A 26,278-nucleotide genomic window follows, 5' to 3' on the forward strand; every position below is an offset into this window, starting at 1 on the left:
CCCCCCCATAACAGTGCGTCATCCACAGATCCCCCCATAACAGTGCGTCATCCACAGATCCCCCCATAACAGTGCGTCATCCACAGATCCCCCCCATAACAGTGTCATCCACAGATCCCCCCCATAACAGTGTCATCCACAGATCCCCCATAACAGTGCGTCATCCACAGATCCCCCCCATAACAGTGTCATCCACAGATCCCCCATAACAGTGCGTCATCCACAGACCCCTCATAAGTGTCATCCACAGACCACCGTTAGTTCAAAAGCTACCAAAAGCACACCTTTTGGTTCAAAATATTTTTTTCTTATTTTCCTCCTCAAAAACCTAGGTGCGTCTTATCATCAGGTGCGTCTTATAAAGCGAAAAATACGGTAATTATCAGCGCATCTGTAACGACCTGAACAGTAAAGTGATCACTTTTTTATCTTGTTTGGTGAACGCTGCCAAAAATTACTTTTTGTTTAATCTGCTTATTAAAAATGAAATTAAGTGATCAAAAAGTCATGTGTGTACCCCAAGATGGCACCACTGAAAATTACATGGCATCTAGCAAAAAAAAAGAAACTCGCACAACTCCATGGGTAGAAAAGTCAAAATGTTATTGGCCTTTGGATGCAGAAACACAAAATTTATTATTTTTAAAAAAGTGTTTTTGTGGAAAATGAAAAACAAACAAACAAAAACACAAACATGATGATTTTATTCTGCGGATTAGGACATTTATCAAGATGCCAAAAACAATGGCAGATGTGCTGTATTATATAAGAAATGTTTTTCAGTTTCTTGCTCCAGTTCTGCAGGCCTGGTGGCAGTGGTTACATCTCCCGCACACCAGGCCACCATTCAACCAGTTACTGGCCTCAGCCATATATGGGACGTGACTGCTGAGGCCAGTGATTGACTGATGTGGTGTATACCACAGCCACCACAGCCAGGGAATCGAAAGATTAGAGGTAGATTGTGTGGTCTTATTTTTATCTCTAACTCTATATTTATAAACACGCTTTCTTATATCTTACTATGTATTTCTGCCATATATTTTTAATATAGATATTTACACTGCCTTTGCTTGCAGTGTCTGATGACTTATAGAGTGAGATATACTGCTACTAGTTCCCTATGGGGACGAGACGCAAGATATAATAATGCTACTAATTCCTGCTATCACTGCAGTGTTCTCTGTTACTGTGTTTTGCCGGGCCCCTGCTGTATCCGCCGGCATCGCTGTAAAAGCCGATGCCGGCGGATTAACCCCTTATATGCCGCAGTCTGCGCTGACCGCGACATAGAAGGGGTTTGTGTCGGGTGAGGGAGCGCATCAAGTTCCCGCGCTACTGTGGCGGGTACTCGATGTGTCAGAAAGCAGCCCGATGCCATGCACGGCATCAAAACCTGCCTTCTACGGGTGCCGAGGAGATCCAGCCTCAGGCTGGGTCTCCTAGGCAACCTGTTAGTGTATGACTCGCTGTAGTACATGAACAGACTATGCATTACAATACAGATGTATTGTAATGCATTGCAAAGGGGATCAGACCCCCAAAAGTGAACATCAGAAATAAAGTAAAGGAAAAAAAAAAATGTTTTAAATAAAATTAATAAAGTTTTTTTTAAGTAAAAAAAAAAAGAAAAAAACACGCCCCTTTCCCCTTATTTTATAATAAAAAAACAGAAAGGGGGGGAAAAAACACACACATATTAGGTATTGCAGCGTCCGTAATGACCGGCTCTATAAATATATCACATGATCCACCCTGTCCGATTAACTGCCATTTTTGTCACCTTACATCTCAAAGTGCAACACCAAGCGATCAAAAAGGTGTATGTCCCCCAAAATAGTACCAATCAAACCGTCACCTCTTCACGCAAAAGATGAGACCCTACCTAAGACAATCGGTCAAATAATAAAAAAAGCTATCACTCTCAGACAATGGAGACACTAAAATATGATTATTTTTTGCTTCAAAACTGCTATTATTGTGCTAAAGTGAAATAAATAAAAAATAAGAATACATATTAGGTATCGTCACTTCCATAACAACCAGCTCTATAAAAATATCACATGACCTAACACCTCAGACTATGGATACACTAAAATATCATTATTTCGGTTTCAAAAATTTATTAAAATGGAAAATCTGCCAAAAAAAGTGAAATTCTGAAATTTCATCTCCATTTTACATTAATTCTTGTGGAACACCTAAAGGGTTAATAAAGTTTGTAAAGTCAGTTTTGAATACCTTGGGTGTAGTTTCTAAAATGGGGGTCATTTTTGGGTGGTTTCTATTATGTAAGCCCCACAAAGTGACTTCAGACCTGAACTAGTCCTTTTTAACCACCTCAGCCCCCAGTGCTTAAACACCCTGAAAGACCAGGCCACTTTTTACACTTCTGACCTACACTACTTTCACCGTTTATTGCTCGGTCATGCAACTTACCACCCAAATGAATTTTACCTCCTTTTCTTCTCACTAATAGAGCTTTCATTTGGTGGTATTTCATTGCTGCTGACATTTTTACTTTTTTTGTTATTAATCGAAATTTAACGATTTTTTTGCAAAAAAAATGACATTTTTCACTTTCAGTTGTAAAATTTTGCAAAAAAAACGACATCCATATAGAAATTTTGCTCTAAATTTATAGTTCTACATGTCTTTGATAAAAAAAAAATGTTTGGGTAAAAAAAAAATGGTTTGGGTAAAAGTTATAGCGTTTACAAACTATGGTACAAAAATGTGAATTTCCGCTTTTTGAAGCAGCTCTGACTTTCTGAGCACCTGTCATGTTTCCTGAGGTTCTACAATGCCCAGACAGTACAAACACCCCATAAATGACCCCATTTCTGAAAGTAGACACCCTAAGGTATTCGCTGATGGGCATAGTGAGTTCATAGAACTTTTTATTTTTTGTCACAAGTTAGCGGAAAATGATGATTTTTTTTTTTTTTTTCTTACAAAGTCTCATATTCCACTAACTTGTGACAAAAAATAAAAAGTTCTATGAACTCACTATGCCCATCAGCGAATACCTTGGGGTCTCTTCTTTCCAAAATGGGGTCACTTGTGGGGTAGTTATACTGCCCTGGCATTCTAGGGGCCCAAATGTGTGGTAAGGAGTTTGAAATCAAATTCTGTAAAAAATGACCTGTGAAATCCTAAAGGTGCTCTTTTGAATATGGGCCCCTTTGCCCACCTAGGCTGCAAAAAAGTGTCACACATCTGGTATCTCCGTAATCGGGAGAAGTTGGGGAATGTGTTTTGGGGTGTCATTTTATATATACCCATGCTGGATGAGAGAAATATCTTGGCAAAAGACAACTTTTCCCATTTTTTTATACAAAGTTGGCATTTGACCAAGATATTTCTCTCACCCAGCATGGGTATATGTAAAATGACACCCCAAAACACATTCCCCAACTTCTCCTGAGTACGGCGATACCAGATGTGTGACACTTTTTTGCAGCCTAGATGCGCAAAGGGGCCCACATTCCTTTTAGGAGGGCATTTTTAGACATTTGGATACCAGACTTCTTCTCACGCTTTGGGGCCCCTAGAATGCCAGGGCAGTATAAATACCCCACATGTGACCCCATTTTGGAAAAAAGACACCCCAAGGTATTCAATGAGGGGCATGGCGAGTTCATAGAAATTTTTTTTTTTTGGCACAAGTTAGCGGAAATTGATATTTTTTATTTTTTTCTCACAAAGTCTCCCGTTCCGCTAACTTGGGACAAAAATTTCAATCTTTCATGGACTCAATATGCCCCTCACGGAATACCTGGGGGTGTCTTCTTTCCGAAATGGGGTCACATATGGGGTATTTATACTGCCCTGGCATTCTAGGGGCCCTAAAGCGTGAGAAGAAGTCTGGAATATAAATGTCTAAAAAATTTTACGCATTTGGATTCCGTGAGGGGTATGGTGAGTTCATGTGAGATTTTATTTTTTGACACAAGTTAGTGGAATATGAGACTTTGTAAGAAAAAAAAAAAAAAATTCCGCTAACTTGGGCCAAAAAAATATCTGAATGGAGCCTTACAGAGGGTGATCAATGACAGGGGGGTGATCAATTACAGGTGGGTGATCAATGACAGGGGGGTGATCATGGAGTCTATACCGGGTGATAACCACAGTCATTGATCACCCCCCTGTAAGGCTTCATTCAGACGTCCGGATGCGTTTTGCGGATCCGATCCATCTATCAGTGCATCCGTAAAAATCATGCGGACATCTGAATGGAGCTTTACAGGGGGGTAATCAATGACAGGGGGGTAATCAGGGAGTCTATATGGGGTGATAACCACAGTCATTGATCACCCCCCTGTAAGGCTTCATTCAGACGTCCGGATGCGTTTTGCGGATCCGATCCATCTATCAGTGCATCCGTAAAAATCATGCGGACATCTGAATGGAGCTTTACAGGGGGGTAATCAATGACAGGGGGGTGATCAGGGAGTCTATATGGGGTGATAACCACAGTCATTGATCACGCCCCTGTAAGGCTTCATTCAGACGTCCGGATGCGTTTTGCGGATCCGATCCATCTATCAGTGCATCCGTAAAAATCATGCGGACGTCTGAATGGAGCTTTACAGGGGGGTAATCAATGACAGGGGGGTGATCAGGGAGTCTATATGGGGTGATCACCACAGTCATTGATCACGCCCCTGTAAGGCTTCATTCAGACGTCCGGATGCGTTTTGCGGATCCGATCCATCTATTAGTGCATCCGTAAAAATCATGCGGACGTCTGAATGGAGCTTTACAGGGGGGTAATCAATGACAGGGGGGTAATCAGGGAGTCTATATGGGGTGATCACCACAGTCATTGATCACGCCCCTGTAAGGCTTCATTCAGACGTCCGGATGCGTTTTGCGGATCCGATCCATCTATCAGTGCATCCGTAAAAATCATGCGGACGTCTGAATGGAGCTTTACAGGGGGGTAATCAATGACAGGGGGGTAATCAATGACAGGGGGGTGATCAGGGAGTCTATATGGGGTGATCACCACAGTCATTGATCATGCCCCTGTAAGGCTTCATTCAGACGTCCGGATGCGTTTTGCGGATCCGATCCATCTATCAGTGCATCCGTAAAAATCATGCGGACATCTGAATGGAGCTTTACAGGGGGGTAATCAATGACAGGGGGGTGATCACCACAGTCATTGATCATGCCCCTGTAAGGCTTCATTCAGACGTCCGGATGCGTTTTGCGGATCCGATCCATCTATCAGTGCATCCATAAAAATCATGCGGACATCTGAATGGAGCTTTACAGGGGGGTGATGAGGGAGTGTATATGGGGTGATCACCACAGTCATTGATCATGCCCCTGTAAGGCTTCATTTAGACGTCCGGATGCGTTTTGCGGATCCGATCCATCTATCAGTGGATCCGTAAAAATCATGCGGACGTCTGAATGCAGCCTGACAGGGGGGTGATCAATGACAGGGGGGTGATCAATGACAGGGGGGTGATCAATGACAGGGGGGTGATCAGGGAGTCTATATGGGGTGATCAGGGGTGATTAGGGGTGATCAGGGGCTAATAAGGGGTTAATAAGTGACGGGGGGGGGGGGTGTAGTGTAGTGTAGTGGTGCTTGGTGCTACTTTACTGAGCTACCTGTGTCCTCTGGTGGTCGATCCAAACAAAGGGGACCACCAGAGGACCAGGTAGCAGGTATATTAGACGCTGTTATCAAAACAGCGTCTAATATACCTGTTAGGGGTTAAAAAAAACACATCTCCAGCCTGCCAGCGAACGATCGCCGCTGGCAGGCTGGAGATCAACTCTCTTACCTTCCGTTCCTGTGAGCGCGCGCGCCTGTGTGCGCGCGTTCACAGGAAGTCTCGCGAGATGACGCATATATGCGTGACTGTGCGCAGCGCTGCCACCTCCGGAACGCGATCCTGCGTTAGGCGGTCCGGAGGTGGTTAAAAAGGTGGGTTATGGAAATTTTCTGAAAAATTTCAAGATTTGCTTCCAAACTTCTAAGCCTTCTAACGTCCCCAAAAATTTTTAAATGTAATTTTAAAATGATCCAAACATGAAGTAGACATATGGGAAATGTAAAGTAATAAGTATTATATGAGGTATCACTATCTATTATAAAAGTAGAGAAATGAAAATTAGAAAATTTGGGAATTTTCAATTTTTTTTTGCTAAATTTGGGATTTTTTTCACAAATAAAGGTGAAATATATTGACTCAAATTTATGACTATCATGAAGTACAATGTGTCACGAGAAAACAATCTCAGAATAGTTTGGATAAGTAAATGTTCCAAAGCTATTACCACATAAAGTGACACATGACAGATTTGCAAAAAAAATGGCCTGGGCAGAAGAGCGAAAACTGGCCCGGGGTAGAAGGGGTTAAAAGAGTGTATTAATAAGTGTTACAACATAAAGCGCTGACCTTGTGACCGCTATTTGCAAAATTTACAATTGTCCTCTGCTACGCCCTGATAGTTTTAAATCGCACATTTAGTTTCTTTTCAGTTTTTTTGTTTTCTAAAAATTATAAATAAAGAATGTAGTTTTGTTACGGTATATATCAGTTAGGACCCCTAAAGGGATTTGGTGGTAAAATGACTGTTTGTGTAATTGTTGTTTCATCCCGAGAGTCCCAACAAGGCCCCAAGAGTCTTGTGTTTATAAGGAAAGTGCATTTTTTTGGTACAGTTTGAGTGCATTCTTTGATTACTTTTAATTTAAAAAAATCCGTTGCAAATATAGGGAGAGAAATTTTTGACATTACTCCTGTTATTGTTTACACTATACATCTTTCATACCGAATAACCTGTTAACACCTTCAGGACCCTGCCATTTTTCACCTTTAAGACCAGGCCATTTTTTGCAAATCTGACATGTCACTTTATGTGGTGATAACTTTAAAACGCTTTTACTTATCCAGGATATTCTGAGATTGTTTTCTCGTCACATATTGCACTTCATGATAGTGGTAAAATTGAGTAAAAAAATTTCATTTTTATTTATAAAAAAAAAGTGGAAAAAGTTGCAAATTTCAATTTCTCTACTTTTATAATAGATAATAATAACTCCAAAAATAGTTATTACTTTACATTCCCCATATGTCTACTTCATGTTTGGATCATTTTGTGAATGCCATTTTATTTTTTCGGGACGTTAGAAGGCTTCGTTTAGAAGCAAAACCCACTTTTTAAGGACCATTTTACATAATAGAAACCACCTAAAAATAACCCCATTTTAGAATCTACACCCCTCAGAATATTCAAAACTGATTTTACAAACTTTGTTAACCCTTTAGGTGTTCCACAAGAATTAATGGTAAATGGAGATGAAATTTCAGAATTGCACTTTTTTGGCAGATTTTCCATTTTAATCCATTTTTTTTCTGCTAACAAAGCAAAGGTTAACAGCCAAACAAAACTTAATATTTATTGCCCTGAATCTGTAGTTTACAGAAACACCCCATATGTGGTCGTAAACTGCTGTACGGGCACACGGCAGGGCGCAGAAGGAAAGGAACACCATATGGTTTTTGGAAGGCAGATTTCACTGGAATAATTTTAAGCTGCCATGTCACATTTGAAGACCCCCCTCATGCACCCCTAGAGTAGAAACTCCCAAAAAAAAGACCCCATTTTGGAAACTACAGGATAAGGTGCCAGTTTTGTTGGTACTATTTTAGGGTACATATGATTTTTTTTTTTTAGTTGCACTATATTACACTTTTTGTCAAGGTAACAAAATTGCTGTTTTTGGCACCGTTTTTATTTTTTGTTATTTACAGTGTTCATCTAACACTAGATCATGTGGTATTTTTATAGAGCAGGTTGTTACAGACGTGACAATACCAAATATGACTAGTTTTTTTTTTGTTGCTTGTTTCAGTTTTACATAATAAAGCATTTTGTGTCTCCATATTCTGAAAGCCATAGTTTTTTTTTACATTTTGGGCGACTGTCTTATGTAGGGGCCCATTTTTTTTTTCTGTATGAGAAGACTGTTTGGTACTATTTTAAGGTGCATATGACTTTGATCGCTTGGTATTACACTTTTTGTGATGTAAGGTGACAAAAAAGGCTTTTTTTTAACAGTGTCCACGTGAGGGGTTAGGTCATGTGATTTATTTAAATTTTTTATACAGCAGATTCCTATGGACGCGGCAATAGCTAATATGTATACTTTTTTTATTTATTTCAGTTTTACAGAACAGCATTTTTGAAAAAAAAATCCTGTTTTAGTGTCTCCATATTCTGAAAGCCATAGTTTTTTAATTATTTGGACTACTGTCTTAGGCAGCATATAATTTTTTGCGGGATGAGTTGACTGGCACTATTTTGGGGTGCATATGACTTTTTGATCGCTTGCTATTACACTTTTTGTGATGTAAGGTGACAAAAAATTGCTTTTTACAGTTTTTTATTTTTATTTTGTTTTTTACGGTGTCCACCTGAGGGGTTTGGTGATGTGATAATTTTTTTTATTTTTTTTTATACAGCACGTTGTTACGGACGTGGTGATACCTAATATGTATACTTTATTTAAGTTTTTTGAAACAAAAATAAATAAATCATGTTTTGGTGTTCTGAGAGCCATAGTTTTTATTTTTTATTTTTTTGGGGGGCGATTGTCTTAGGTAGGGTATCATTTTTTTGTGGGATGAGATGACTGTTTGCTCCATCTAAAACAGTGAAGACGAAAGATTATTGGAATTTCCACGTCCCAAAATACCTGAGCTATTAAAATATAAAATTGTTAGTTGATTAATTAATTGAACACCATGATGGGGGGGGGGTCGCTTTTTTATTTTTATTTACATATGAAAACCTAAAACCTATATACATTTTGTATCGCTGTACTGACCTACAAAGTAAAAGATCATGGTTAGCGCATCGTGAACGCATTGAAAATTTAAATCCTATAAAACTATGGCGCAGTTGTGTGTTTTTTAAATCCACCTCATTAATAGTTTTCCAGCTTCCCAATGCATGGTTGGAATACTAAATGGTGCCATTAGGAAGTATAACTTGTCCCTCAAAAACAAGCTCTCATACGGCTATATGAACAGAAAAGACCGGTAGTTTGGCTTCTTGGAAAGCAGGGAGGAAAAGAAAACAATAAAATGAAAATTGTTACAGCACCAAGGGCTGAATGAAGCCACCTGCTTCTCCAGAAGAGTATCATTTCCTAGTTTTTTTTTTTATGTATATGCAGTGTAGTATTACCTTACTATAAGTATTGTAGCCTCTTCCTACATTTGCCTTTCTGCCTTTAAAGTGCAGCTACGTGACCAGAATACACCATGTCCCTCACATAAAATAACGGCCAGTTTGCCGGCTCAGGACGGTCGCTCTACAGTCCTGTGTGATCGTCCCCTTTCCTTTTGTTCTATAAATACACTTAAATACACTGCCAAAGAAAGATTTTCTCCAAAGGAGATTTGAGGCTTTAAAACACCCCAAACTGCAAAGATGTAATTCTGCAGCACTGCATGAGACTCATTTTCTCTCCTCCAGAGTACAAAAAAGTGAATTAGAATTAGGTCAGACAGGTTTCTCCTAGAGATTGAACTGTAAATCAAGAGGGGTTACTCTTCAGCAAGGAACAGGCTTGTATTACAGACTGGGGATGGTTTTCAAGTCCAGAGAAGAGGTTTATGGATCCTTCAGGAGATATGAATTTATTGTAAGAAGAATCATCGGATACAGTCCTCTGACCCTGTGGGTGCAATAGTATACAGTAAATGTGATGTATTTCTATGTATACATTCAGTAATCAAGTATCCTTTAATTATTCATATGGCATGCCAGGGCATATTAGCAGTAAATACTGTTCTAATCGCTGACTACAAACTGCTGTGTTTGCAGCTCTTTACTTTGGGGGTTGGGGTTTCTGCCTACTAGCACAAATAATGCAATTTATTACGTTACTATTCCTTATTTGTTCATTAGCAAATGAATTAGCTTAGACTGGGAAAAATGATCCGAGCATCCTCTGCTGTTTCTGTATTGCAGTAGAGGTGAGCGGAGAGCTGCACACGTGTGGCCACAACTACAGTCATTCTGAATCTAACTGCAGGGTCTGTTGACCCCTCCCCCCCTTATTGCTATAAGATAAGCTGCTTCGAGGCAGTGTAAGGAAGAGAGAGCTTTCAAACATGTCTGCGGTTTAGTGCAGCTTCTACCCGTTTAGTCTACCCTTTTATCCTGTCCAGCGTCAGGGGAGAATTCCTAAATCTGCCCTCTTTATTTCTCTTCTACAAATTCCTGTCTGATCTAATTAATACCATACAATCAAAATGCAAGGAGTGCATATCTAGACCAAACCAGTTGAGGATCAGTTCTCACTGGCCATCATCGCTGTTGTGGATCAGTGGACGTGAGCCTATTGTATTACTGTGGTGCAACGGCGGCATGAAGCGCACGGCATCATAGCAACCAATGACGCCGTGCGTTCCTGCTCTCAGCAGGAATCCAGGCCCGGTTACCACGGACCGCTCACGCCCGTGAAACACGGCCGTGTACATTCAATTTCAGTGAGTTATTTTGGCGATTCCCTGATATTCACCCTTTAACCCTGGTACAGGGATCTTGTTGGGCCTTTTCATAGGTAAATGCATTGATATCCAATTCATTATTATTAAAATGGATGTTCATTGTCTTTAAGAGCCATGCTCGACTATAGTTGCAATTTTGTATGTCTTGAGTAGGCCAAATTAAGGTCACACAAAGGTTTCTACTTCAGTGTTATTCTACTCATGAATATACCAGTCTGAGAAGAGGCATCCTTGTTTACTTTTAAATTTATGACGGGCGATAAAGATAAGCCCTGTGCAGCTGGTGATAATTACCTATACAATTAGGCATTTATAAATGAAGCAAAATACATAATATGTATGTATTCATTTATTGAGCCTTAGTTAGTCCTTAGCATAAGACAATCAGTAGGACATATATATATATATATTTGTTTATATTATATTGTTATATGTTACGAAGACAACATGTATCCAGTATATTGTATATATTTCTCATTAGAAGAGTGTCTGTGAAGATGTGTATTTTGTAACAATTAATCACATCTTTGCTATGACAGAGGAGGTACTGATATCTCTGTGAGAAAACAAGCCATTTACGATCCATAAATTAAGTGTGAGAAACACTCAAAAGAGACGCCTAGAGGTCTGTCTCTAATTGCTACAAGTGTCAGAATTAATCCCTATGGCTTTGAATTAAAGCTTCTAAGGTCAAGACGTATATTCAGACTTACATAAGTTAACCCTTTATACTATGATGCAAATAGCTTATACAGCAGTGCCACCTAGGTATCAGTAGGTGACATTACAACAGTAGCAAAAGTGCATTCTGGGTAAGGTTATGATGTCATATTTTTATCAATGGTCACGCCCATCCGACAATGATTGGAAAGTTCCAAACCAGGAAGGTGTGTCTAACTGATAAGTTTGGGATCATAAGCCATACACAGGAGATTAAGAGAAAGGAGAAAGGTAGAAGGAAGGAGAGGAGAAGTTGAAGTCTATCAAGATGAAATCCATAATGAGATGCGCTATGATGGACCACCCAGCTTTCCTAGGAGCAGAAGTGAGATTCCTACTAGGACTTGGTAAGAGACACAGAAAATGATATTTCATTTTATTAGGACTAATTTGATAGTGTGGGTGAAATTATACCATCTAGATTGGCGAATAAATAAATGATTAAATTAATTGATCATCTCCATATTGAGATGTAGTCTTAGGATATTGTGAGGCTTCATTCCACCTGCAGAAGAATCTAGACTCATAATCTAGCAAAGCATTAAATGATTGCTTACATATATATATATATATATATATATATATATATTGATATTGATAGAACATTCTTCGCCAAGCTAAGTGATGGATTCCCACAGGAAGGACTTATATCAAATCCTTCCCATTTAAGATATGGACTAGCAAAATCCTAGATCCCTGTTATTTGTCTTAATAGTCTTACCAAAGTCATGTATGTGAAAATAGTCCAGGATGGGGCGGAAGGATACAGTTGTCTCTTCTAAGTTATATCCTTGGATGGAAGTGCCCATCTTGAAGTCATGTGATGTGTAGTTGGTTAGGGGGGGGGGGTGGCAGAATGTATTTAGCATTCTATATTGATGTCTAGGATTAGACATGCCCATCCTGATATCATGAGGTTTTCTCTGAACAGAAGTAACGTATATAACTTATGTTCATATTTTGATATCCTAACCTAATAATAGCTTTGTTATAATGTGACGAGTTATTTCCACTGACATGTATTGTTAAGCTTGTAATGCTTTATATTAACGCTATATATATTCATTTGCATGTATCATTGTGTTTATTACTTATATATGTTTATAACCTTGTAACCAATAAATCTGCATATTTTTATAATACCTGTGTATTATTGTATAATGAAGAACTACATTTTATCATTAACGTCATCTCACGTCAAAAAGAACTTATTTATCTGAGGAAATAGTCGGACTCAGATGTGAATTGTATCAATTAGGTTGTCTACAATTCACCAGGTCATGATTTTAAGAATTTATGACAAATTTTATAAATTTAATTTTTTTATGATTAATAATTTTTATGACCATAATTAATAATTCTTAATTGAATTATTACCCACCGACAATCTGTACTTTGCTGCGGGTTAGCAACCAGACCGCTACCTCCTGGGAAAGTCCCAGTGTAGTTTCCAGCTGACCCACTGGAGTCATGGAAACTGGTACAAGCCTCAGAGGCTCTAGGCACAGAAGAGGCACCAAAACCGAAGGTACAGTCTGAATAGTCACTGATACTGATGTGATTTTTGGCAGAACTTGACCATAGGAAACTTGGCTGGATTGCTGAGACGCAGGGAAAGTGTACCACAATCACAGAAGCAGTCTGTGCTTTTTCCACAGTAAGCTGTGAATTAAATGGTTTAACGGTGTTCAGAAAATAGAGCGTTTGTCCAATCCTATTTCATCCAGATAGGCCACATTGTAGTATTGCGCATGGCGCCTTATATCGCCACTGCATCATCACTTCAGGTTCTGTCCTAAACAGACGTCATTGGGGTGCATCTTAGAATAGTTTTCTTTATTCTTGGAAATGGACTCAGATTTCTGGAACAGAAAAATGAAGGATCAAAAAACACCAATGGCACTCGAAGGGACCCTGTTAGGCTACATGCACACGACCGTATGTGTTTTGCGATCCGCAAAAAAAACGGATGATGTTCCGTATGGCATCCGTTTTTTTTGCGGATCCATTGTAATAATGCCTATCCTTGTCCGCAAACTAGAAAAAAATAGGACATGCACCATTTTTCTTTTTGCAGGGCTACGGAACGGACATACTGATGTGGACAGCACACGGTGTGCTGTCCGCATTTTTTTGCGGACCCATTGAAATGAATGGGTCCGCATCCTATCCGCAAAAAAAAACGGATCAGACACGGAAACAAAATACGGTCGTGTGCATGAGGCCTTAATTACAGTGGAGTCCTTCGAGTGTCCATCAAAATAGTGCAGCTTGCGGCACTATCTTGACCCACTTTAACAGAATCTGCTATGGTGACTCGTAACAGTCTCCAATAGAGATGTGAATGAAGCCTTAGGTTTTTATTTACTGATGGACAAGACATCATATGTGTAGAAGTAGTGATGTGGTGTGAAATTTACAGTTTGTACTAAGTCATACTAAAGAGCCTCTGTGTACTGCCGCACGGTTTTCATTGGATCCATGTATTCTTCACAAGATGCAATTAGGGATTGACCGATTATCGGAATTACCGATATTCATGATTTTGTAAATTATCGGCATCTTACCTTGCCAGTATACCAATAATGCGTCCACCGCGCACACGCCCGCCCGAAGTATCCGAGTTTGCCATGTCTGTCAACTGCCAGTGCCAACTATTGCGGGAGTAGAGGAGAGACTACACGTGTGGGCGTGCCTGCCTGGAACGTCCCCGAATGGGACTCCGTAGGCGACGCTAGTCGATAGGACTGACGTCGCCGATCTAGAGGCGGGAAAGTGGTCAGTGTAGGCCAGTGTACCAGAGAAACAAAGAGTGCCGAGACCGTATACACAGTGTGTTATATGGTAATAAATACGCGCGTCATAGTATTATAGATATACAGTGTGTTATATATTACTACATCATACACCCCTCATATACCTCATACGATTATACATGTACAGTCTGTTATGTATTATCTACCTCATACTACATCATACAGTCAGACATTATATAGTATGTAATGTGTGTATGATGTAGTTAGTATGAGGTGTATACACACTGTATATGTATAATAGTATGAGGTATGTAATGTGTCTGATATGAGGTATATATACACAGTATATGTTATGTATACTATTATCAGGTATATAAGGAGTGTATGATGTAGTATGAGCGAGGTATATAATGTATAATATGAGGTATATAAGGAGTGTATGATGTAGTATGAGTTTTAACACACTGTATATGTATAATCTTATGAGGTATATTCATTAGCAGTCGGCATCAGTAACATGCTGGGATGTCATATGACTGCTGACCGCATTTAAACTGCTCTCAGCAACAGCCTGGTACATATTTACCAATAAAAAAGAAAGATTTACAAAAAAAGCTAAACATTAACAATAAACATGTTCATTTAACAGCAGATTTGTGTAGGATTATTATTTTTTTCTAAAATGAAAATGCAGAGAATATCGGTATGAGTTATCGGTTATCTGCCTGAAAATTCACAGGTTATCGGTATCTGCTCTAAAAAAATCAATATCGGTCGATCCCTAGATGCAACGCTTCCATATGGAGTCCAGTGGAGCATGCTATGATTCTTTGTATACCAGACCGACCAAAGCCTAAAACAAATAAAAATAATAATTGTGAAGTAGCCATATAAAAACCGAGCTGTAATACGGTCATGGCCATAAGCCCTTAGGCACGTTTATAGTTCATATTGTGTCCCCTTGTGCTCCATTGTTAATACAGTTTTTTTTCTGGACTATAATTTTCAGTATAAATGAAAACTGATGTGCTGACTGCATTATTTTCCTGTATTAAAAAATTGTTGACTTTTGTGTGTTCAGACTTCAGGCTCGTATTGCCCATCGGATCCAGGAACTGGAAAACTTACCTGGCTCTCTGCCACCTGATCTGAGAACAAAAGCTACAGTGGAGTTAAAAGCTCTCAGACTTCTAAACTTCCAGCGACAGGTGACTACATGATTTCATTTTCAGACACTTCTTTTTATCAGAAATGGGTATTTAAAGGGTTGTGTCACTGACCTCACTGAGGGCACCATAAATTAGTGACAGAAATGCTGATTTCAGCGGTGTGTCACTCATGAGCTAATAGTCAGTGGTTGCCGAGAACCAGCATCATAATCATTGCAGTACAAGCCTTGAAAAGAGTCAAATCTACCTGAGAAGAGTCCTGGTTATTCCTAATCTCCTGCTCTCTCACCCATCTGCTGATGATTGGCAGTTCTCTCCTAGAGAGAAAGGGAGAAAACTAGGTAGAAGAAAGACTGTCAGTCATCAGCAGGTGGACGGGAGAGCAGGGATTCATGAATAACCATGACTCTTCTCAGGTGGCCGGGACTCTTTTCCAGGCCCAGTCTGCAATGATTGTGAAGTTGGTTCTCAGCAACCACTTACTTTTAACTTATAAATGACAGACCGCTGAAATCAACTAGTAAGCAATTGTCTGGCAGTGTAAAGGTGCTGCAGATTACCCGATGAATGAGTGAAACACTTGGTCGTCGGGTAATCACATCTTTCATGCGGACACCTAAATCTTCATTTGCTGGCAGCAGATCGTGCTGCCTCAACAGCCTCTGCTGCTGGCAAACAATGATTCTGTATGGGGATGAGCGTTAGAGATTGCTCCTTCCCATACTGTGGAGGAGATCGCTGCATGTAATTGCGACAATCGCCTCCTAAATTGTCCTGTGTAAAAGCACTTAAAGGGCAGCATAAATTAGTGACAGATTACCGATTCCTTTAGCAAAATTCTAGGTCACTTTCTTTAACTGACCCAACTGTTTTGCTAAAATCTTGTACCAAACAGCTCCGGCGCATGCCGATGGATCCTGAATATTCCTAAGCTCCTGATTTTCTCCACCCTTGCTGTTAAATCAGTTGAAAAAAACCTGTCAATTAGGCCTCATGCACACGACTGTTGTTCGGGTCCGCATCCGAGCCGCAGTTTTTGCGGCTCGGGTGCGGACCCATTAACTTCAATGGGGCCGCAAAGGATGCGGACAGCACTCCGTATGCTCTCCGCATCCGTTGCTCCATTCCGAGGCCCCGCAAAAAAAAATATAGCATGTCCTATTCTTCTCCGTTTTGCGGACAAGAATAGGCATGTCTACAATGGGCCGCCCGTTCCGTTCCGCAAATTGCAGAAGGCACATGGGCGGCTTCCGTTTTTTGCGGATCCGCGGTTTGCGGTCCGCAAAAAACAGCACGGTTGTGTGCATGAGGCCTTAGTGACAGAGGCAGGAGAGAGCCAGAAGCTCATGAATGGAGCTGTTAGAACATGGCAGCATAAAACTGGTGACAGATTCCCTTTAAAAATTTTCTGTTATCAGATAGGTTACAATAAAACCATCCCTCCTGAGATGTGCGCTTGACAGTTGAACATCATTCTCTTAGTTCCATCTTCCTAGGTGCCTGTGTTCTTGACAAAATTGATGTTGTGTGCACTGAATGAGCTCCTGCGAAACTTCATGGCCAGGCGTGAGTATGTCTTCACTGCCTAGCCCAGTCAGTAGTGGGTGGGTGTGGCATGAAGGGCAGTGAGGTGCAACTGCACCACCTTCGTTGCTACGAGGGGCTCATTTGCATATCCTAAAACATAAATTTTCTAAAGAATGCAGGCACCTGGGAAGATAGGACCAAGACCATGATGATAAACTGTCAAGCAGACATGTCAGGTGAGTGTTTTATTGTGACCTATCTGATGACAGAACCCCTTTTAAAGTATTTGCAGTGATTTATATTCTGTTTTTTGTTGCCTAGCTGAGACAGGAGGTTGTGGCGTGCATGCGTCGGGATACCACACTTGAGACAGCCCTTAATTCCAAGGCTTACAAGAGAAATAAGAGACAAACTCTCCGTGAAGCCCGTATGACTGAGAAACTTGAAAAGCAACAGAAAATTGAACAAGAGCGGAAACGGAGACAGAAGCACCAGGTATGACCAAGTTTTCTTTGGTTTGAAATTTTTATTTTTGCGTGATAGTAAGGCATAGTGTTTTTTCATCTGTAATGCAGCTATCTGTGTCCAAACCGCAGCTAACGGTGTCCAAACCGCAGCCAGAGGAAGTTTGACAAGTGAAGTAGTCAGAAGAACAGAATATTGCTGCTTCATATCAAGCATATATAGCACTGACAACCAGTATCTGGAAAAGATACTTGATATATGCAGATTTGTGATTGCATATGTTTTTATATAGAACATCTGTTACAAAATTCCTTGACTGAGCAGAAAACATTGGGCATGTTGAAATCCAACATGCCCTATTCTTCATTTCCCTGACATCTGCTATCAGGACTAGTCAGGGCGCCTCTTGTATATTAGATTATTCAGCCTATTTTTATTTTATTTGTATGGCCATCTTTAGACCCATGCACAGACCAGCAGCTTTTCCTAAGTTTTGAATTTTGCACTCTACGCAAGTAGGATACGCAATCTAATTGATTCCTTCCTTAAGCTTATATTCTAATATGAAATGTATTCTATGCTCATGAACAATGACGAATAGTCTGTAGCCTTTTATCATTTGTATTTAATAGCCGTGTCCAAAACAAGACTTATATGCAGCACCCTGCTTTCCCAGCAATGCTGTAAAATTCCCGGCTTGACATAAACTTGAATCACATACTGTGTAGATGAGAGAAGATCTGACCATAAGAGCGCATCACGCACATCACCTACCAGCCATGAGCAGGATTTCTACTGTTACCAGCTTACTGCCTTTTTTGAGCCACCCCTGGTATATAATGTTTAAAAGGGTTTTCTGAGACTTTAATACTAATGACCTATCCTCTCGATAGGTCATCTGTATGTGATCAGTGGGGGTCCGACAACAGCTGTTTGAGAATACACCCGCGTTCCTGGGAGCGCCACAGCTTTCTCCGTGCTTACCAAGCACAGCGTCGTACATTGTATAGTGCTGTGTGCTTGGCAACAAATTCATCCCCATTCAATTCTGTGATGCTGAGCTGCACCTAGGCCATATGACCGATTAACATGTCGTCACTCGGCTTAGAGGAAGTTTAGAGAAGGGCGCGGCGCCACTGCCTTCTTGGACTGCTGATCAGTGGGGCCCTGGGTGTCAGACCCCCACCGATCAAATACGGATGACCAATCCGGAGTCCAGTATTAGTCTGGGAAAAACCCTTTCAGAAGCCAAGCTTTTCATTTAGTAATTTTCAGCTGTGCACTGATGCACATGGAGACCGCACAGCCTTCTAATGTGGCACCACTGACAGTCCCTGTGTCCACGTGTGGTGTTTCCTGTGGCATATAATAGAGGACATTTCTGGAAGCAAAGCATCTAGGGTAGAATAGTCATCCGATTTGACAATTCCGGTGTCACAATTTTTTTCTATTCGCCTTGCTTCAATGCTATATTATAGCGCCTCTCAACTGAAAAGTTGTACACAGCCGCAATATACACTGCTCAAAAAAATAAAGGGAACACTTAAACAACACAATGTAACTCCAAGTCAATCACACTTCTGTGAAATCAAACTGTCCACTTAGGAAGCAACACTGAGTGACAATCAATTTCACATGCTGTTGTGCAAATGGGATAGACAACAGGTGGAAATTACTACACTACTGAGCCTCATTTTGACTTGTTTTAAGGACATTACATCAAAGTTGGATCAGCCTGTAGTGTGTTTTTCCACTTTAATTTTGAGTGTGACTCCAAATCCAGACCTCCATTGGTTGAAAAATTTGATTTCCATTTTTTTTATTTTTGTGTGATTTTGTTGTCCGCACATTCAACTATGTAAAGAACAAAGTATTTCAGAAGAATATTTAATTAACTCATAACTAGGATGTGTTATTTTTGTGTTTCCTTTATTTTTTTGAGCAGTGTAGTTGTCAGCATAAGTTCTATTTATTATGTTTATCAAGATTTGTATTCCCTGGATCCAGTGGTAACCTTACTCTTCCTTACTCTTCCTTACCTTCCCACCTACAGGAGTATCTCAACAGTATATTGCAACATGCTAAAGACTTCAAAGAATATCACAGGTCGGTCACCGGCAAAATCCAGAAACTTTCAAAGGCTGTTGCTACATGGCATGCCAACACTGAACGAGAACAAAAGAAAGAAACTGAACGAATTGAGAAAGAAAGAATGAGAAGATTGATGGTAAGTTAACTGCAGAAAGACCACTATCTTGCTGTGGTACACGTGAGATTATAATATATACTGGTTCTAGTCCTTTACCGCAGGATGCAGGAGAATCACCATAAAAAATCTCAGAAAATTGTTTTTCCTAGAACCAGTTCTAGAAACTTTAATTTTCTTCTTAAGAAAAAAACAAAAGCAAAAACGAAATGTACGGAATACAATTACTAATGTATTTATATTTGTATTCGTACAGCCTCCAGCTTTTATGTTTGAGTTAATGTTTTCTTTGTTTTTAAGGTTATTATTTTTTAAGGTTATTGACTGGCAAGATAAGAATTGTAGATAAAAGAAAAGTGAATGGGAACTCATATAGATGGAGTCGCACAGAATCAATATGTTCGCATAAAATCCATGTAACCATTTAATTGTATTCAATAAAATCTATAAATTGAATATACACATAATTACAATGTTCTAAATGAGAGAGTATATAATCTAAAATAATAAAATTGGATGTGATTGATCGATATAACAATGTATAAATGTCAGGTCGACTGATGTATTGCTAAGAAATGTAACATATCTTTGGGAGGAGGTTGGTCCAAATAGTATATAGCGCTTAGAGTGGTGCGCTGGAAGATCGGCACAGCAGGTTGATGTGGTAATACTACCTAGCAAGAGTTGCAGCTTGCAGCCGGCTCGTTACAGGAAGTAGCATTGAGTCAGCCTACTCCAACTACCTGTGTTTGCGCTACCCGAGACACGTGGGATGACCGGAGTGACGTCACCACAGGTCCTGTTCCTGCACACAGCAAAGGAAGAAGACAGAAGAGATGCCGGCTGCGCGATCCAGTGTATTAAGGGGAGTTAAATTATTATTATTATTTTTTTTAACCCCTCCAGCGCTATTTTACTATGCATTCTGTATTTAGAATGTATTCAGTATTCAGAATGCTATTATTTTCCCTTATAACCATGTTATAAGGGAAAATAATAATAATCGGGCCTCCATCCCGATCGTCTCCTAGCACCCGTGCGTGAAAATTGCACCGCATCCGCACTTGCTTGCGGATGCTTGCGATTTTCACACAACCCCATTCATTTCTATGGGGCCTGCGTTACGTGAAAAACGCACAAAATAGAGCATGCTGCGATTTTCACGCAACGCACAAGTGATGCGTGAAAATCGACGCTCAGCCTCATAGAAATGAATGGGTCGGGATTCAGTGCGTTCAACTCGCGCATCGCATCCGCGCGGAATACTCGCCCGTGTGAAAGGGGCCTTAGCGCTATATACTATTTGGACCAACCTCATCCCAAAGATATGTTAAATTTCTCAGCAATACGTCAGTCGACCTGACATTTATACATTGTTATATCGATCAATCACATCCTATTTTATTATTTTAGATTATATACTCTCTCATTTAGTACATTGTAATTTTGTGTATATTAATTTTATTGAATACTATTCAGTGTGAATTTAATTTAAATCCCAATTTAAATCACTAGTCAGTAAGGCTTGATTTAAATCATAGTTTTCTACATAAAGACAAATTCTTGCTGGTATAACTTATAATATGCAAGTAGATTAAGTTTTTAGAATAACTTTTAATATTAGTTTGATTAGGTTGATTCTGCATTCATAGGTTTGTAGAAGTTAGGATTAAGGTCTTTTTCTCAACTCTGTTCATGTTATAACATTTTTCCTGTGAAGAAGAGGCCTGTGATCTCTGCTGAGTCAAATTCAGTTTTGAGAACTGCAAAAGTAAACCAAGCATCTGTGATAATATCTTGTAGGCAGAGAAACTGACCAATAATCTTACATAAACCTCTGGAAGAGCATGACATTGTGAATGGATTAATGGAATTTATTTACCAAAAAAATTAAACATATACAGCCTTATTCTACATAATTAAAAAACTAATCTTTATTTCATGATGGAATAACCTTTTGGATGGTAATATATTTTCCTCAAAAAGCATAAAAATAAAAAAATCATAGATTTTTATCCACCCTGATACTATTAAATGTTACATGGATTTTATGCGACTACATTGATTCTGTGCGACTCCATCTATATGAGTGCCCATTCACTTTTCTTTTATCTACTTTACTTGGTGAACAGGGTGCAACACTAGTTTGGAGCACCTTTACATCACCAGACAAAAGGAGAGCCGTCCTTTATGTTTTTGCTTTACTTAAGATAAGAATTGTGTTTTTTTTATGATGCTTGCATTATGCTTTAGATTTCAAGCTGCAGAGTGAAGCATTACATTACATAAAGCTTTTTGATACTATCCAGATGTTCAGTCAGTGGTGGGTTGCAGGACATTCTCTGAAACACAAAGTATTGTTTGTTTTTCCAGGCATTACAGTGATGTAAAAAGTACAGATACTGCCTATTATTGCACTCACGTCTGGACCACATCAAAGTTAGCATGTCTACAGTTAAGATCATTGTGCATTTCAGTCTTAGTATTGCACATGCATTTAAAGGGTTATTCCAGGAAGAAAAGACACAAACCTGTAACACTATACACATTTTATTCTTTATCTATATTAGTAATTTAATGAGAAATTTATAAAAAATAAAATCATACATGGGTCACTCTATTTGATGCCTGCTGTTTCTCAGCTTTTCAAAAGAAGGCGGGGATTCTGCCTAACACTCGTGACATGCCTGTTTTAATAGCTACTTGCATTAGTCATGTGATATCACTTCTGGACTATCTATTCTTATGACTTATCATGTGCCATTCCTGTATTATTCCTGCTAGAAGTTATGCATGAATTGCTAGCAGTCTGCAGTAAGGGTACAGAGGGGTGGTAACCAGCTGGGGGTTGTCTATCCATTGTCAGACTGTGCAGGGACACACCCCCTACTGATGAACAACCCTCTGTACCCTTACTGCAGACTTCTTACGCTTCATTCTAGTATAAATAATAGAGGAATGCCACAATATAGTCATAAGAGTAGATGCTCCAGAATTGTTAGTACATGGGGAATGCATGTGGCTATTAAAACAGGCTTGTCAGGAGTGGTGATAGGTTCTCTTTAAAGCTGAATTTACACAGGTCGCGTTCCTTCCCGACAGTCAGCTGCTCACTCGGTGAAGGAGCCCCATGTATTTACATGCAGCGATCTCCTTCACAGTATGAGGATGAGGGATCGCTATAGTGATCCCTTGTCCTCAAACAGATTCATGGTTTCTGAGAAGCAGATCACGGTTTAGACCACACAATCTGCTGTCCAGAAAGGATGATCGGTGATGCCCACATGAATGACGGGATCAACTGATGAACGAGCCTTTCGCTCATTCATCAGGTGATCGGCAGCACATTTACATGGCCGGATTGTAATGGCCAGATTCTCGGGCCGTGTAAATGCACCCTAAGTTTACACCTTGTAGAGGATTGTTTTGCACTTGCTCAGGTAAATCATCTAACATTCTGTTCAGACATATACAATTTGGGCAGGAGTGACAGGACATCAGTGGTCACACGTGCAGTTTGATCACGTTTTTAGTTTCAACTTTGGTAAAAGTATTGAAACCGAGTAGCTATTAAGTATTTTATAATGTTCACTTTTAAAATAGATTTACCAAATTTACCTTATTTTATCATGTATATAGAGCTGTGAAACTTAACCGTTATATGAAAACGTTTTAAATGGGTGTGCGTTGTGCTTTTTAACAGGCAGAAGATGAGGAAGGCTACCGTAAGCTTATTGACCAGAAAAAGGATCGTCGTCTGGCCTACCTCCTCCAACAGACCGACGAGTATGTGGCTAATCTTACCAGTTTGGTTTGGGAGCATAAACAAGCTCAGGCTGCCAAGGAGAAAAAGAAGAAGAGAAGGAAGAAGGTAAGGAGATATTTAGTCTTGAAGGTTTGATGCATCATGCTCTTATCACTAGAAAATAAATAATCTCCCATGAGTAGGTATGTGCAAGGTACCCATACATATTCATCTAAAATTGATCAGACAATGTTAAGCAAAACAATTGATCATTAAAGGGCTTCTGTCACCCCACTAAAGTGATTTTTTTTTTTTGGGGCTAGTTAAATTAGTTATATAGCGATATATGAAAATATAATTGTGTTACTTACATTGATCCAGCAGCCTCCTCATCTCAGAGCGCCTGCGCCGAATCCACACAGGCGCGCGATTTTTGAAATGCCGACAGGGCTGGCCGGAGGAGGAGATCCCGGCTGGCCCTGTCAATCAACAAGAGGAGGGGGCGGATTTCTGCAGCAGCTACCAGCAAGTAGCCGCCCTACTTGCTGGTAGAGACCGAATTTGCATATGATAAAACTTCGTTTTTTGAATAAACTGCTGGATCAATGTAAGTAACACAATTATATTTTCATATATCGCTATATAACTAATTTAACTAGCCCCAAAAAAAAAATCACTTTAGTGGGGTGACAGAAGCCCTTTAAGTGAAATTCATCAACAATCAATCATTTTAGCCGACCAGTGACAGACCAACATTGTCTGGCAAGATGTCGACGTCATTTGAAATCTTTGTATGATAGTCTCTTACGTAACCGTTTATAGTGTCGTTGGCTGTTAGGCTGGGTTCTCATCACTTTTTGTCTTTAATATATATGTTAAACTGATGCCATCCAGTGGCTTCTGTCACCATAGAGTTCCATTGTTAAAAAAACTAAAAGTATACGTTCCCTGACTCTGCAGGATGGAAAAATTAAGTGTACTACACTTTTTTGTATCCTTTTTTCCCCCCTAATGTATACATTAAATGTAGGGCTCAGCCTAACATGTACGTTCATTCTGAGAAGGAGCGTTCCACAGTGAAATACTGATTGCTCTGCTCTTGGTTTCCTTGCACATGTGTGACTAGTTTGACTATGGCTGCACTGGTATAATGATTGTTCACAGACAATTGATCACCGGTTTTTCAGCCTAAAGTTGCCCATACACTTTTAATAGTTATTGGCTGAACAAGCCCATTTGGCCAATAGCTAATTACGCTTGGCTTCTCCATACACATGCATGATCAACTGAATGGAGGTGACTTATCTTCCAAGAGAACAAAAGGATTGGACAAGTAAATTATACCCAATACTTCTTTCATACAATGTTATCTGTTGGGGATAGTCTGGAGGCCCCCATACAGGTAGGAGAGTCAGCTGACCATGCTGAAATCACTGGGTTTGGCTAACTTTTCTCTTGTGTAGAAGTGTTCTTTTATGCAGCATAAAATGTTTTAGTAGCAGTTTACTTACATGGTTGTAAGAAAAATTTGGGATTTACAGTAGTATATTGTTTTAGCTGAGCAGATTGATATGTAGGGAATATGTAGGGGATATGTGGGAAGTAGGAAAATAAAAAGATGGCTGATAGTCAGTAAGTAGGACCGCCCGCAGGACTACTAAGCATACAGATAGCTGATGGTCAGTAAGTAGGACCGCCCGCAGGACTCCTAAGCATACAGATAGCTGATGGTCAGTAAGTAGGACCGCCCGCAGGACTCCTAAGCATACAGATAGGTGATGGTCAGTAAGTAGGACCGCCCGCAGTACTCCTAAGCATACAGATAGCTGATGTCAGTAAGTAGGACTGCCCGCAGGACTCCTAAGCATACAGATAGCTGATGGTCAGTAAGTAGGACCGCCCGCAGGACTCCTAAGCATACAGATAGCTGATGGTCAGTAAGTAGGACCGCCCGCAGGACTCCTAAGCATACAGATAGCTGATGGTCAGTAAGTAGGACCGCCCGCAGGACTCCTAAGCATACAGATAGGTGATGGTCAGTAAGTAGGACCGCCCGCAGTACTCCTAAGCATACAGATAGCTGATGTCAGTAAGTAGGACTGCCCGCGGGACTCCTAAGCATACAGATAGCTGATGGTCAGTAAGTAGGACCGCCCGCAGGACTCCTAAGCATACAGATAGCTGATGGTCAGTAAGTAGGACCGCCCGCAGGACTCCTAAGCATACAGATAGCTGATGTCAGTAAGTAGGACTGCCCGCAGGACTCCTAAGCATACAGATAGCTGATGGTCAGTAAGTAGGACCGCCCGCAGTACTCCTAAGCATACAGATAGCTGATGTCAGTAAGTAGGACCGCCCGCAGGACTCCTAAGCATACAGATAGCTGATGGTCAGTAAGTAGGACCGCCCGCAGTACTCCTAAGCATACAGATAGCTGATGGTCAGTAAGTAGGACCGCCCGCAGGACTCCTAAGCATACAGATAGCTGATGGTCAGTAAGTAGGACCGCCCGCAGGACTCCTAAGCATACAGATAGCTGATGGTCAGTAAGTAGGACCGCCCGCAGGACTCCTAAGCATACAGATAGCTGATGGTCAGTAAGTAGGACCGCCCGCAGGACTCCTAAGCATACAGATAGCTGATGGTCAGTAAGTAGGACCGCCCGCAGGACTCCTAAGCATACAGATAGCTGATGGTCAGTAAGTAGGACCGCCCGCAGGACTCCTAAGCATACAGATAGCTGATGGTCAGTAAGTAGGACTGCCCGCAGGACTCCTAAGCATACAGATAGCTGATGGTCAGTAAGTAGGACCGCCCGCAGGACTCCTAAGCATACAGATAGCTGATGGTCAGTAAGTAGGACCGCCCGCAGGACTCCTAAGCATACAGATAGCTGATGGTCAGTAAGTAGGACCGCCCGCAGGACTCCTAAGCATACAGATAGCTGATGGTCAGTAAGTAGGACCGCCCGCAGGACTCCTAAGCATACAGATAGCTGATGGTCAGTAAGGAGGACCGCCCGCAGGACTCCTAAGCATACAGATAGCTGATGGTCAGTAAGGAGGACCGCCCGCAGGACTCCTAAGCATACAGATAGCTGATGGTCAGTAAGTAGGACTGCCCGCAGGACTCCTAAGCAT

At 40.4% G+C, this 26,278-nt stretch overlaps 1 protein-coding gene across 3 annotated transcripts in view; it reads left to right on the forward strand.

Moving 5' to 3' along the window:
* SMARCA2 (SWI/SNF related, matrix associated, actin dependent regulator of chromatin, subfamily a, member 2) overlaps nt 1–26,278 on the forward strand; it is a 289,118-nt gene that overhangs the window by 105,323 nt on the left and 157,517 nt on the right. For all 3 annotated transcript variants that reach the window (XM_040417115.1, XM_040417114.1, XM_040417116.1), the window contains exons 7-10: nt 15,108–15,234; nt 17,044–17,217; nt 19,241–19,414; nt 23,097–23,264. In XM_040417115.1, the coding sequence (XP_040273049.1) occupies nt 15,108–15,234; nt 17,044–17,217; nt 19,241–19,414; nt 23,097–23,264 (643 nt within the window). The remainder of the gene's footprint in view (nt 1–15,107; nt 15,235–17,043; nt 17,218–19,240; nt 19,415–23,096; nt 23,265–26,278) is intronic.

Source organism: Bufo bufo, chromosome 2 (genome assembly GCF_905171765.1).
Source record: "Bufo bufo chromosome 2, aBufBuf1.1, whole genome shotgun sequence".
Lineage (NCBI taxonomy): Eukaryota > Metazoa > Chordata > Amphibia > Anura > Bufonidae > Bufo > Bufo bufo.